This window comes from Crocodylus porosus, unplaced genomic scaffold (genome assembly GCF_001723895.1).
Source record: "Crocodylus porosus isolate Cpor-Errol unplaced genomic scaffold, CroPor_comp1, whole genome shotgun sequence".
Lineage (NCBI taxonomy): Eukaryota > Metazoa > Chordata > Crocodylia > Crocodylidae > Crocodylus > Crocodylus porosus.
The window spans coordinates 93422465-93436856 of NW_017728943.1; the positions used below are offsets into that span (position 1 = coordinate 93422465).

At 39.0% G+C, this 14392-nt stretch overlaps 1 protein-coding gene across 1 annotated transcript in view; it reads right to left on the reverse strand.

The window, feature by feature from the left end:
• FMN2 (formin 2) overlaps positions 1–14392 on the reverse strand; it is a 251351-nt gene that overhangs the window by 191241 nt on the left and 45718 nt on the right. Inside the window, 1 exon segment of the mRNA XM_019549808.1 lies at positions 6007–6154. Within this exon segment, the coding sequence (XP_019405353.1) occupies positions 6007–6154 (148 nt within the window).

Sequence of the window (14392 nt, forward strand, 5' to 3'; positions counted from 1 at the left end):
GGAAAAGACAACTTTCCTGTAGAAGTGTACAAAACCTTTGCTTCTTCTCCACCTATATGCACTTTTTACTCACGGCTAGACAGTAGGGACAGTAGCACAAGACATGTAAAATGCCAATATAGCTACTCAGTACAAGAATAAAAGTGACTGCAGCAACAGCTACTCATGGCATTTTATTACTAAGCATTATGGGAAAGATCATTGCTTGGGTGGGGCTCAGCAGACTTCACAGCCTTGCTGACCATATTCCCCCTGAGTCACAGCGTGGCTTCAAGCTAGTAGATCCACTATACTACACGTATAATCTTTCAACGATGATAAATTCAAGAAAAATGTAGGGGACAAAGGATGCCTCCCCCCTCCCCCCAAAAACACACCTTCCAAACTATCTTCATTGACTTGACCAAAGCCTTTTACCTTATTAGCCTCTTAATGACTGGAAAAGATTGGCCATCCACCAGAACTCCTCAGAATAATCCACTCTTTCCATGATGGAATGCAGGAAATAATCAGCTATGATACATCGATGTCTGAGGCTTTTGATATTCAAAACAGAGTCAAGCAAGGCTGCCTTTGCCCCAACTCTTTTGGGATCCTCCCCCCCACCCCATCTTCTGACTTATGCTTTTGGGACCACCACTGAAGAAATTTAATCTACATACATGCTCAGATGGAAAATTATTCAACCTCACATACTTTAAAAGAAAAGTTTAGATTTGTGAGCTGCTGTTTGCTAATGATGCTGCGTTGATATTTGACACAGAAAACGAGCTTCAAAGCCTCATCCCTTATTTCATTCATGTCTGCCAAGAGTTTGGTCTTACAATCAGCATCAAGACAACCAATGTTATAAGGCAGAACACCGTTTCACCACCAGCAGATCACAAAAGGTGAGAACACATGCTTGCATCATCAACACTTATTTGTATAGTAGTGAATTCTGGACCACATACTCTTCTGAAGAAAAGTGCCTCAGCTTTCACTTACATTGCCTTCACTGCATTCAAGAAATTTCCTGGTGGAACAAGGTTGTCTATACTGAGGGCTTGCAACATGCCAGTTTTGAGTGAGCATTCTCTTCTCAGCCAACATCAGTTTCAATGGCTTGATCATATGCAGCGAATGGATGATAGCCATATACCCAAGGATCTCTTGTATGGAGAACTTTTTCCAAGAAGACATCACCATATGTGTGCATCTTTCTGTTTTGTGAGGAGATACCCCCGACCCCCCAAGCCTACCAACATGGTGTCAAGCAGAGAAACTAAAAGAACCCTCCACCCTTGAATTTCTTTAGCTTTGTGACAGAGGGCACTGTTAAGTAGGAAATACAGGTTTTAATTGCCTCAGCAAGGGGAGAAAATTTAACTCCTACATGCTGGGTGAGCACTCTAACCACTGGTATATTGGATTAAAACACGAGAAATGCATCCCCATCTTCATCATACAAACCTGAAAGATACTTTGTTCAAACAAAACTGTTCAGTGGTCTTGGTCCATATTTGTAATTAATTCTGGTGTTCCCAAAGCTTCATTTTCTAACAAAACTTTTACCAACATTTTTTCCACCAACTTTAGCGCTAATGCATCCTTCCGTTTAAGAATGAGCTCCACTCAAAATACCCCCTTTGGTTTCAGTTGGTCTACTTATGTGCCTAAAATTAGTACATACTTAAGTGTTATGCTGACTTAAGGTCAGAAAGTTCAACATTTTATGTAATCAGCATCTTTTCTCCTAGGGATTCTTACTTCCTAAATTCACAGCAGAGAAAAATTTACACCCTGACCATGTATGTTAAGTAAAAAGATTTTAGTAGTATGAAACAACTACCTTTGGTACCAACAGATTTGATATTAAAAATTCTTGCCTGTTGCCTACTGCCTCTAAATTGTTTATAATTAACATGGTGGTCTAAGGCAAAAACTAACTTATACTGACTTATGAAAATAATTTAGCTGCTTATTTCTGAAGAACTATTTTAAGATCACTATTTAAGAATGTGTTCTCCCTTGTAACTTTAAAATACACATGCAGTGCTTACATACAGAAGACCAGTGCAGATCTCATGGAGCTTTTTAAGCCTTCATTATTTACTCACAGCATTACTCACTTTCACTATCCTCTACAGACAGGCATGTAAAAAAATAAAAGTTATATTTTAGGTGCAAAAAACTTGCACTGAACAGCAGTTGCAATCTCCCTCAATCTTTTTTTTTTCCCTATGTGGCAAACACATTCAAGCTAGAAGACAGATATTGCAGCTATACTTAAAAGATACTGACGGTAAAGTAAACTTTGAAAAAATTGTTCCACATTCTACTTAGAAATGGTTATGCTATATTTACCATTCATTTCTAATCCTGTATCCTTAAAATATAGGAGCATGTAAGATACAGGTGGCATTTTCTAAAAGCCTGCATGATCATTTTGTTTATACATGTGAAATGATGGTTCTCAATCATCACAACTAATTTTGGAGAGAGACCGGAATAGATAACAAAAGAAGCATGAGTCCGCAGGTGTGAACAATAAGAGAAGCTAATTACACTCATCCTTTTTTTTTTTATGCGTGCTCACACACAACAACAATACAGGATATTAAACAATACCGACTGCTTAACCCATTTTCCAAATTAATAGAGCTCTTAAATTCTCCATTTTATGAATATTTTTATCCATCCACATTTCTTACTATTTTTCGTGAATAAACAGTACATAGTTCATTCTCACAACTCTCCTTTAATCTCAGTTTCTTGGCCATCATTGTTTTGAACTACTTCACAGAGCAACTTAAATTAATATTTAAAGCCAATAAAACAGAACATCATGTAAACAGAAGAATCAATCTTTTTAAAAATTGAGAAATTTAAAGTACATAATCTAGAACAGATGAAAAAAAAAATCAGGGTTTTGGGAAGGTAGGTTTTGCTTGCTTGTATCAAAAAAATTCTAACACATCAGAAGTAGCATAGGCAGTTTCTTAATGGGCAAAGCTATATTTATATTGTAACCATTTATATCTAAAATGCATTAATAAAGACTTAGGATGTAAACACTGGCTGAACCCTTCATGTCAGGCACAGGCGCAGGCGCAGGCACAGGCACACTCCATTTAGAACTCCCCCCCCCCCCAAAAAAAAACCCTATTAATGAATGCTGCTACTAGGCCTGGTAATACTTTTGCTAAGGCCTAGATTTAGGTCATTGGGCATACTTAGGCCACAAAATGTAGGTCATTGGCATACTATAAAAACCTGCCAGCCACATTAGTCAGAAAAAGAGAAGAGGAGGTTCAGACACTGACTGGCATAGCTTTGTCATCAAAAGCCTCAATAAAGACACAGCTACATCACAAAACTACCCTTTTACTGGCATAGCATATTTCTTTGCAAAACCCTACACTGAGCTATACCAGCAAAGGCACCGTTTAGCTGCTATAAGCTGCATTCATACTAGAAGCACTTTTGGCAACAGGGACAGATCCAAGGGGGAGTGGGGAGGGGGTAGTGGTGCAGTTGCATATCCCTTTGGTTCCTGCTGCACTCAAAGTTTAAAACCAATTACCCAGTGAGGAAAGCTACGTTTCTCTTCAAGTAGAGCTGAGGTAGTCAATGATTTCAAGACTTAATACTATCTACTGGATTCTTGCTAATCTCTCTGTTCATAGGTACCCTTGGTCCTCCATTAATCAAGCTACCTTGTCTTCTACAATTATTCTATCTGTTGTCTACTCTTGACAATGTTCCTCTGCTCACCCATTCAGCATCTCCAGTAAAGGTATGCTGCTACCTAGGAACCTGTACTAGGCAGTTTTGTTCCTCGTGGTTTCAAACCAAAACAAATCAGAAACCGAGTGGCAAGGGACAAGGCTGAAGGTTGGCTGAGCTATGCAGAGGTCAGAGACAAGAGGGAAAAGGAGAGGTGAAGAGGTAAGTTACGGAAGCAACCTTCTCCTGGGTTAACTGCTATGAGAGTCCGATTCAGTAGCACAACCACAAAGGCATAAAGCTGGCATAGTAATATCCTGAGGGGTCCCTGGGTAGGGGTGCTGCAAGTGGCTAAAATGAGTCCCTCCCCCTGCTCCCTGGCCCAACCTGTTTCTGTATATTGAGGGTGGAGGGCAGAGTGGAGGTCAGTTATTAGCATGTTGTGGTGGGGGGAGCAGTGAGGGAAGGGAAACAGTCACAATCTGCCCTCCACCTGTTCTGTGGTTGGGGGGAAGTGTTTGGGAAGGGTTCTGCGTGAAAGGTATTTCTGGAAGCTGAGAGATCACAGGCATGAAGGGACTTTTCTTGAGGTGAGGGGGAAGATCATTATTGGTGTAGTGTGGGTTGAGGGGAAGGTGGGATTTGGAGGTAAGGGGGTGGCAGGGACTGTGGCAGTAAAACTGGGGTTTGAGGGGGGTTGGGAACAAGAAGGACTTTCGGTAAGGACTGCTCAGAGGATGTGAGGATGGCAATAAGGTTTGGGTTTGCAGAGACACAGGGGAGAGCTTAGTGGGATGTAAGGGTGATGAGGGCACAGGTGGGCTGGGGAGTGATGGGGATGGATCTGTGTAGGGAGCAGTGGGTTGAAGTGAGGTGGTAGACCGGGATATGAGGAAGGTGGTAGGGTCTAGTAAGGCTCAAGGCACAATTTGGTGCATAAGCATCCAGCCATTCGTGGGTAAATGTGGGAACAATAAGGGAAAGAATGGAGCTAGGGGACATTTAGGTAGCAGTGGCAATTCATGAAAAGGGAACTGAAAGGCACTTTGGGAATATGGTGGATTATACAGGAGACATGTGTTGGGGTGCATAAAGCCAGATAGGAGGTAGGTCTGGAGCTGGCAGACTGTCCTCCTCCCCCACCCCAAATTCAGTTATATTTGTTTTTGCTCGGATCTTAAACTGAATAATATGGCCATAGGCCTCCAGCATATGAATAAAAAATAGTTTCTTTTGACTTGGAGAAAGGTGTGCATTGTGTTAAATGATAATGTACCACCACCTGCACCCCCTTTATCAAAATTTTAGGTCCAGCTATATTTGGCAGCATGGCATAGTGGTATGGCTATCCTGGCAAGGTGGTAAACACGGTCTTATTCTCAAGATATCCTTGGCCAAGAAGTCTGTCCCACCTGAAAGCAAATTTGAAATCAGCTCCACCCAAAGCCTACAAGCAACTGAGGGGTCTGCTGAAATAACTAACTCCTTAAACTTAAAGAAAGTAAGAAAGTGTGGTAGGAAACAGAGCTGAGAGCAGTCAGTGGCTTGCCAAGGTAGTCATGAGAATGTTGAGAACTCTTGGATGCTGGTACAAGACTAAATAATTCCCCCTGGATCTGTGGAATTTGCCTGTCACCACCAACTGAAAATAACCTTCAATTTTTCTTTAGTAGCAATCTCTTTTTTCCCTGCAGAACAAGGGGTTGACCCTTTTTATCTCAGTTTAAATACATGTTTTTAGCCAATGTTTAATAAGAATAATGAATTAATTAAATCAACACTTAAAAAAAATCCCATCAGAACAGTTGGTATAGTAACCCCACAACACTTGAAACCCATTGAACTCCTAAACAAAAGCTCCCCCTGGTAGCAGAGGGAACTTGAGAATGGATCTGAAATTATAAGAACAGCCTGTTCTGAACCCAAAGAAAAAAGGTTACTTTAGTCTGTCTAATAACCCTCAGAATAGCATGCAACCTTTAAGAGTAGTCTATACCCCAAAGGGAAGATTGCTGCAGGTCATGGCTGGACGGGATGTAAACCAAAGAATAAATTATACATAGACAAGTCTGATGTGTTACAGTGCACATCTTGGTGTTTAATGAAAACCAAACCCACACATATGCTTTAAGTCAAATTCACACAAGATATCACTTCTACCTTTATGCCAAAATTGTCAAACAGATACCAGAAAGTTAGGTTACTAAGCAAGCAGTTAGACTTTCCATAGTTTTGAGAATACAGTAGCTGCTGAAGTTAAAATAAAGTATTTTGTTCTGCTAAATTTAAAAGTCATACCTGCTTCAGTGTATTTGACTCTCTGCTCTTCATCTGGAGGCTTAGGCGGTGGCCACACAGACGGTACTCTCCTTGGAAATCTGCCTTCTATGTAATCTGGTGAATGTGTGGGTTGGCTAACTGCAGCCCAAGTATACAGCTGATCTTGCTGTGGTTTAAAAAAAGAAGGATAAGGAAAGAAAAAGAAAAAAAAAAATAGTTGAGAAGTTCATTGTATGAAAGAACTAAAGCAAGTTCAGAAATGTCAGAAAGACTGTTTTTAACATAAATAGTTCATTATCCATTCCTAAAGCAACACAAACATCTTGATTTTACAAGCTTTACCTCATGATGAATCTTTTGCCTAAATCAAAGAAAAAGAAAAAAAAAGAAAAGAAAAAAATATTCCCAAGAAGTGCATAAAAAAAATTTTGTTACTCCCTTTTTCCCTGAAGACACACCAACTCTAATCCATCATGATCACACCTCTAAATACAGGTTCAATCCAAGGATTCAGGTAAGGAAAATACTTTGTAAAATCCTTAAGCGTAGCAAAGAATGTATATGCAAGGGGTAAGAGAAGGCAGACATACTTTAATTTGTCCAGTCTTTGCTCTTTGTAGTACTGTTGATCTGTTTTCCCCATTTACTTTTTCATCTTAATAGGAAAGAGAACAGAAATTTTCTTTTGAAAGTGAAATTCACTGTTCCACAACTCAGGACAGATGGGATGTACAGACCTTCACTCCCCCAGGAGAATCTCCCAGTAAAATCCCGTGGCTTCTCCTGAGATACCACTGACTCTCCCAGGAGAAATTAATGTATTGACAACAGAAGAAGGCATGTTTTTTTTTAATATGCACACCAATACCAAGTGAGCTCAGTGAATCAGAGCAAACAAACCCAAGAAACATTAGTGCAGCTGTCACTGTCACTTTCTATAACACTGTGAAGCATACTGGCAACAACTATACAACTAGCCAAGGTACTGATCTAGAAAAATCTAATACACTGGAAAAACTATCATTAGGATAAATGTTAAGATAAAACATGAAACCTCAACATTAGCAACAAGATAAAAAAAATATACTCATATATAAAATGACATATTTGAGCTTATTTCTCAGTATTCAACATCATAGTGGTTTATTGCTTTTTATCTTTTGCTAGTATTATATTACTAAATTTGAAACTGCTTCTTTACCAGGTTGTCATAGTTCGCTAATCTGAATGTCTAAGATTGTAAATGATATATTATAATCTTATAAAATTCCCTACAGTTCATCATAAACATGTTAAAAATTAATGTGGGGCAGGGGGAATTAATACAACTTTTGCATACTTCTAATTGGATATTACATCTTCCCTCGGCCAATATATATGATGCCTAAAAGAACATGAATCTGACAAGAGAACAATGATGGAAGCTTATTAAAAACTGTAACAGTATCAGAGACAAAGCAAATGAATCAGTTTACAGAGAAAAAGGGTATCCCCTTCTAGTTTCTATGAAAGAAAATAGAATGCATTAGACTTCTCCAGAATGGGGAAAGGAATCAAAAGACTGACACGCATGCAAAAAATAAAATAAAATAAAAAGTTCAAAACAAGGATCATTTTTTAGCCTCAAATCGTATTAGGCTAGCCAGATTTGAACTTGACGCTTGATCCCACCTCTTTCCTGAGATTTTGTTAGTCATGTGTCTCATTTGCTAACTTGCTGCACATCTGCATCCAGCTGATTGGGCTAATCTGGTTCTTTCACTTATTAGACCCCCACCTACAAACTCTTTCATCTTGTGCACTAGTCTGTTAGGTTCCCTAGCTTGTTGTAGGGAGGTGGGGAAAGAGTTCTTCTGTTTACCATGGGTCAGGGATTGCTCTTCTCTGTAAGGTAATTAAGAAAAACAGGAGGATAACATTGTACAACATAATAAAAAATTCCAAAACTGAGATAAAAAAAAACAAACAAAAAACCTAAAGAGGAAAAATAGAAGACACACACACTTCAGAAAGTAACAGCAAACTTCAAAATAAAACCATTTTGTGTACAATGATCATGTACTGGACCATCTTTCTTTTCTACATAGTCATAAATAAATGGGTGCATTCAACTATGCTGCCAGTCTTTCCCACTGCTGTGTAGTTTCTCAATCATTGCACATGGTTTTATTTTGAACTAACTGTTATTTTCTGAAACACCCTCTCCCAAGGAGAGAAGCCAGAACAAAAAACTTTTGGCTCAGGCAGGCTGATCTGCTTTCATTACCATTAGGTTACATGTAAACTATAATTTAAGCAATGGCAGGAAAGAGGCTTGATTTTTTCTTAGAAGTTCTTCCCAGTTATATGAACACAAAATGATTAGGCTGGGAGGATTAGATGGATATAAAGCATAAGCCTGGAGTCCAACAGCAGGTGATATTTTGGTGTTTATTTAAGAAAGCAAAAAGGGAAAGAAATATGAAAAAGCCTCCTAAAGATATTTCAAGTAAAACTTCCTAAAACATAGCACAAGTTGTTAACAATAAATAAATAAATTGTAAAATAAAAAAGAATTTTTGAATTATAAAAGATGCAAGAGAATTAAAAATTCTCAGTATACCTGGAAACTATATTATTAATGAGCTTTCTTAGTGAGTAATACAATGTGAAGTATCTCTGTATTCATTTCTGTATTTTATAGTTAACATAATGTGACCTGGTTAGAGGCTTCTGGCTCAGGATGTGAATTATTTTTTAGCATATACTATCACATGCTTTCATTTTCATAATTCAGCCTAGGTGACATGGGGTGATGAGTTTCAGCCAGGCAAAACAGTTATGCTCTTCTCAAAACAGCAATTTTAAATGTCATACCATCTCAGGGAACTTTTGCCATATTTGGAGAAACTGCTGTATCAAGCTCGCATGTAACAAGATATGTAATTACATCAAAATACTCTATACTCCCCAGTGGAATACCAAACATGGAAAAAAAGAACCTGGGACTGAAACAGCCCTTGTAAGTGTCTAGGTTTTTATTGCTTCACACCTTCACTGGACAAGATAAAAGTTTATTCTCCATCCCCATGCTTTTCAAAGGCTGACTAAGCAATTGAATTTCCTCAGTCACTAAAGATGCTTCCAGATTTGATTTTCTTGGCCCCCTCTGTCTTTAGTTTCTTAATAGTTAATTCAATGGTCTGTCTTTTTCAAAGAAACAGCATGTGAATTAAGTGGCATTCACATAGTCACTGAAAACCTTTGAAGAAACAGCTATTTAGTTCAGTGATTAGTACCAAACTTAATAATGCTGCTACATAGTAAGCCACCATAAAAGTTAACAGAAAATTTTTCCACATTTGCCTTTCTTACAAGCCTATACAAACATGTGAATTTTTATATTCGATCATCTCGTTCGGAACAACTTAATTTCAGAAGGCAATTTCTGGCCTCCCTTGTCTATGCTGCATTACATTTTATAAGCACAGCTGATAAAATCTCTTACCATGATCAAACTTGGAGAAGTTTTGGAGTTTCCACTTCATCCTGCTCAGAATCAGCTACTTGCAAATAAGTAGCATAAGGAAAGAATATAATAGGAAAAGAAAATAATAATCCACCCTTTGAATCATGCTATTCTTTATTCTTCTGCAGACTTCATTTCTAAGGAGACACATGGCAAGCTAACTTCTCTAAAAGCTCAGCATGACTGAATTTAATGTCAGGAACAGAATCCCTGCTTGCTTATGCAGTCATTCCCTCTGCTTTTGTTAAACTGCAGAATGCTTACACATGGGTGAGGCAAGCAGTCTGCAGAATCTAAGGATAGCTTGTGTCAGTGTCTGATCAATAAACATTTAGTGGCTCTATTACCTTTTATAGATGCCACTGCTCAGAATTATTCCAGCACTTTCAAATCTGCAGTTCAAATCTCTCCCCTTCCTGTCTCCCCAAGTCTAATGGTGAAGTTGATGTCTCTATGCTTAAGCCAGCCTTTAGCTCATTATCACTGATGACAGCTACAACAAAGTGGGGGGGGGATAAATTAATGCTACAAAAAAAATTGTCACAAAAGAATTGTTCCTTAAAGCGCCTGAACAACAACAAAAACCCTATACACAGACTCAAAATAACAGTGGTTTCTGTTGGTTTTTCTTATGACATGTAGGAATCAAAGAACAGAAAAGGTATGATTCTATGCAGCAGTTATGCACTCATTACCACGCACTTGCATCTTTTGTTGACTGTCAGATAGGGATACACTGAAAGATTGAGGACAAGGAAATCTATCATCTGAAATAGTTAAAAAAATAAAAATAAATGTATAAGCTGTGTGGATGTGTAACTGAAATCAATTTATAAAGGCCTGTCCAAACTGGTTGCTAAAAGCCTAAGTCAGCAACACAAGCCCTAAAAAAAAAAATCTTAACAGATGCCTTTATGATGCATTTGGATAACAGTCAAGAAAAAAAAAGTTTAAGGACTAGACTGTATGCCATGGGAAGAGAAGGAAAATACAGTGCAGAAGCATATTTGTCCTAGCAGTAATAGGCTTAAGTCTTCTAACCTCAGCACCTCCTAAGACAGAGGCATCCAAACTATACTTACACCAATGTGAACTTCTCTACAGACACCACCTTACCTACATCAGTTTCAAGTAACACTGGAATTGTGTTATATTTCTGTATGCAGCCCTACTTCATATGGGGCTAACACGGGTGACTGGTGCCTCCCGAGTTGGGGGGACACTTGCCCCGCCAGCAGCCAGTCAGTGACTGGGGGGAGGGAGGATGTCCCCCCACAGCCAATCATGCCAATCACTTCTGGCTAATCACACTGACCTGAAAGTGCCAGCGGCATGCTTGAAAGTACCAGCGGTGCTTTTCCTGTTGCCCCCACACTAGTGCTCCTGCCTGCCCCCCTGCCCATCGCTTAAATGGGGAAAGCTGGCTGTCAGGGGGTGCACGTGCACCCCCTATGCATCATCACTGATCACTAAAGAAAACTGTTCAAGAACTATGACTGCATTCAAAGTTCCCTGAACAGAGGAGGAACAGCAAGAGTTGGGATAAGCACAAATGCTCCTTGTACCCTCTTCTATATTTGTATGGGGCTATATCCAATACAGCCTTCTGTCACGAGGTAGGAAAAAAGGTACCAGGTCTGGTACAGACTATACCAGGTGTGCTTGTATGTATACATTGGAAATGTTAAATTTAGGAATTTTCTTCTTTTTTTTAAATTTTTTTTTTATATATATCATATCAGCAATATATGAACTATGCATTATATACATCTGTTACAATAAAGATGAAAAGAAAAAAAAGAGGATGTAAGAGGGAGGCATAGAAAAAGAAAAGTATACAAGGACTATTTTTTTTATTACCCAAGTAATCTAAGAATTTTCTCCAAATAACAGTAAACTTTCCTTAGCAGTTAAGCCTGATAAATAGGGCTCTCTCCAGAGATAACAGTTGTGCCATTTCATAGCACCAGATTTCATTCTTTGGAGATGTCCTACTCTTCCAATGCAGTCGTATAATTTTGCATGTGGCTAATAAAGCTCAGTGTAAGAGTGTAATCTAGGTGTAATTCAGTTTGAATTCTTTAGGGATGTACCCAAGAATACACATACATGCCAAAGGTATCAGTACTGTGTTTAAACTATGTTAACTCAAATTAGAATTTCTTTCCAAAAAGAAATGACAATAAGGCATAACCAAAACACATGACTAAGCACTGCCTACAGTGCATCACATCTCTATCATGTCTGTCTGAAGACCTTTAAGAGTGTTATGTATAAGTTGTTACATTGGCCCAGGAATTGCAGGATGGAAAAGCAGATCTGTAGGCAAGGTTCTGCTTTCTGAATAAACAAGCTTGTTTATAAATAAACAACTTCTATAAAGTTTACCTTCTTGGTCTTTTGATAACAACACATGGTACCCAGAGTAGGGTATGAAGACAGACAAAAAACGGAGCATCTCAGAATTCCAGAGGGGCTAAAGCTGTCCAGTAATGCAGGAGAAAACTGGAAGAAATTTAAGCAGAGCTTCACCATATATCTGACAGCTAGTGGAGCTACAGAGAAGGAAGATTAATTTAAAGTAACTATTTTGTTTAAATATAGCAGGCCCAGAAGCTTTGTCTCTATAATAGTCTACAACTGTCAGAAGCAGAACAGAAAATCTATAACAGAAATAAAAAGTTTTAGGAATATTGTATAGTCAAACAAAATGAAACCTTAGAATGGTATAATCTACACATGAGTTGGCAGAAAGAATGAGACACAATAGAGAAATTTGTCGAAGACCTCAGATTGCTGAGTCAGACATGCAACTTTGGAGGCCTAAAAGAGTCTGTGATTAGAGACTAAATAGTATTGTGTATAAGGAATACAAACCTCAGGAAAAGACTACCAGAAGATCCTGAACTTAATTTGGAAAAGGCAGTTAAAATGTGCTAAGTGGCTGAAATAACAAATGCCAAGCTGCAGAAGGTGGATTAAAAAACAGAACAATTGAACTAGATAGGATTACAAGACTGCAAAAACTTAAGGCAACACATACACAATACAGAAAGGAGGACCTCACTATGAAGCAGGCAAGCTGAGGCCAAAGAAAATTGTTTAAAATACAATGGTCAGCTGCAGATGCTCGGAGGTGGGGGGGAAGGGGGGTACCACAAATCCATGCTATGCCCTGCATTTGGTAACTGCTGCAACAGATGCACAAGATTCAATCACTTCGTAAGAGTTTGTAGAAAGGAACAGGATGCAACACAAAAGAAACAGCAGGTACATCCCTCTGTGCAATGAGGAAAAGGAAGAATCCCTCATTGGCGCAATGCAAGACAGTTAATTCTTCTGAGGATTGGACAATCACCCTGGACACCAATGAACTAATGGTGACTTTTAAATTAGATACAGGGGCACAGGTCAAAGTAATACCAAAACACATTATTAAAAAAATGAGAACTAAACCTGTGTACTATGAAAATAAGAAAGTGAGACTTAGAGCACAGAATGGGCACATGATTGCATTCAAGAGTGTTTGTGCACTGCACGTTAGATACAAGGATGATATAGTAAACATTCAGTTTGTAACAGTCCCAGGAATGCAAATATCAATTATTGGGTTGTGAATATGTAAAACTCTAGGGTTGATTAAGAGAATAGATGCCATTGAGGGACTAGAAAGCAAGAACATAGAAGAACAGTTTTATGATGTGTTTCAAGGTACAGGGAAACTGTCAATTGAATGCAAGATAGAATTAAGAAAACCTTCAAGCTGAGGTGATGGACAAGTCCCACACAGCAAGGAAGATCATGGGGGCCATGATCCAGGAGGTTTATGAAGTGAAGTTGATAGGCTCAAAGCAGTTTGTAAATTCCCTTTGAGGATCAGGCCTGAGATGATGGAGACAGGTAGTTGGGTGTTCTTGTCTTTGATAGATTTTCAGTGTGCACGCATTCTGGTACATAGCTGTTACTAGCACATCTGCTGTTTCACACCCCACTCCACCTTAACACACATGACATGAGTTTTGCTTGTCAGCAGCTTGAGGTGCAGTTTCCCAGAAATCCCTCCACCTATCTCCTTGAAACTTGGAAAAGCTTCATGGCCTCAGCAGGGGCTACCATGTCTGATGTTTTCACCCTCCTGTGCCTTCACATTTAGAAATGAGCTGTGCTCTGAACAATTTAAAGTGAGGTATCCCATAAACCCCTATACCTAACTCCTTGAAACTTACCAGGCTTTGTGGACTCAGGAGGGGCTACCTTTCCTGCTGTTTTCATTTGAATCAAGCAAAAAATGACAAAGTTATAGGCATGTTTGTGATTCCCCATTATAGCCTATGGGTGAAACATTGAAACGTGTTGAAACAGCGAAACAAAACACTATCCCTTCAAAACAGTGAAATGGAAGTCAAAATGAAATGGTGCTGTTCTACACAGGCCTACAGCATATGCATCTAGGGCACTCTCTAAGTCTGAGTGTCTATATGCACAAATTGAGAAAGAAAGTTTAGCTTTGGTATATGGCTGTAAGGAGTTCCATATATTCACCTACGGGAAGCCTGTGATAGCTGAAACTGATCATAAACCTTTGGTAACCATAGCAAAGAAAGGGTTATCAGACATGCCACCCAAATTAGAGGTACTTTTCTTTCAACTACAAATGTAGAACCTAGACATACAGTACATGCCATGAGAACATCTATTTATTGAAGATACATTGTCCAGAGCATATGACACAATGGAAAATGACAAAATGCAGAGCCACTGGCGGGAATATTTGAACGCTCGTGGCGCACGGGTCAAGTCCCGGAGGACTGGAAAAGGGCCAATGTGGTTCCCATTTTCAAGAAGGGGAGGAAGGAGGACCCGGGTAACTATAGGCCAGTCAGTCTCACCTCCATC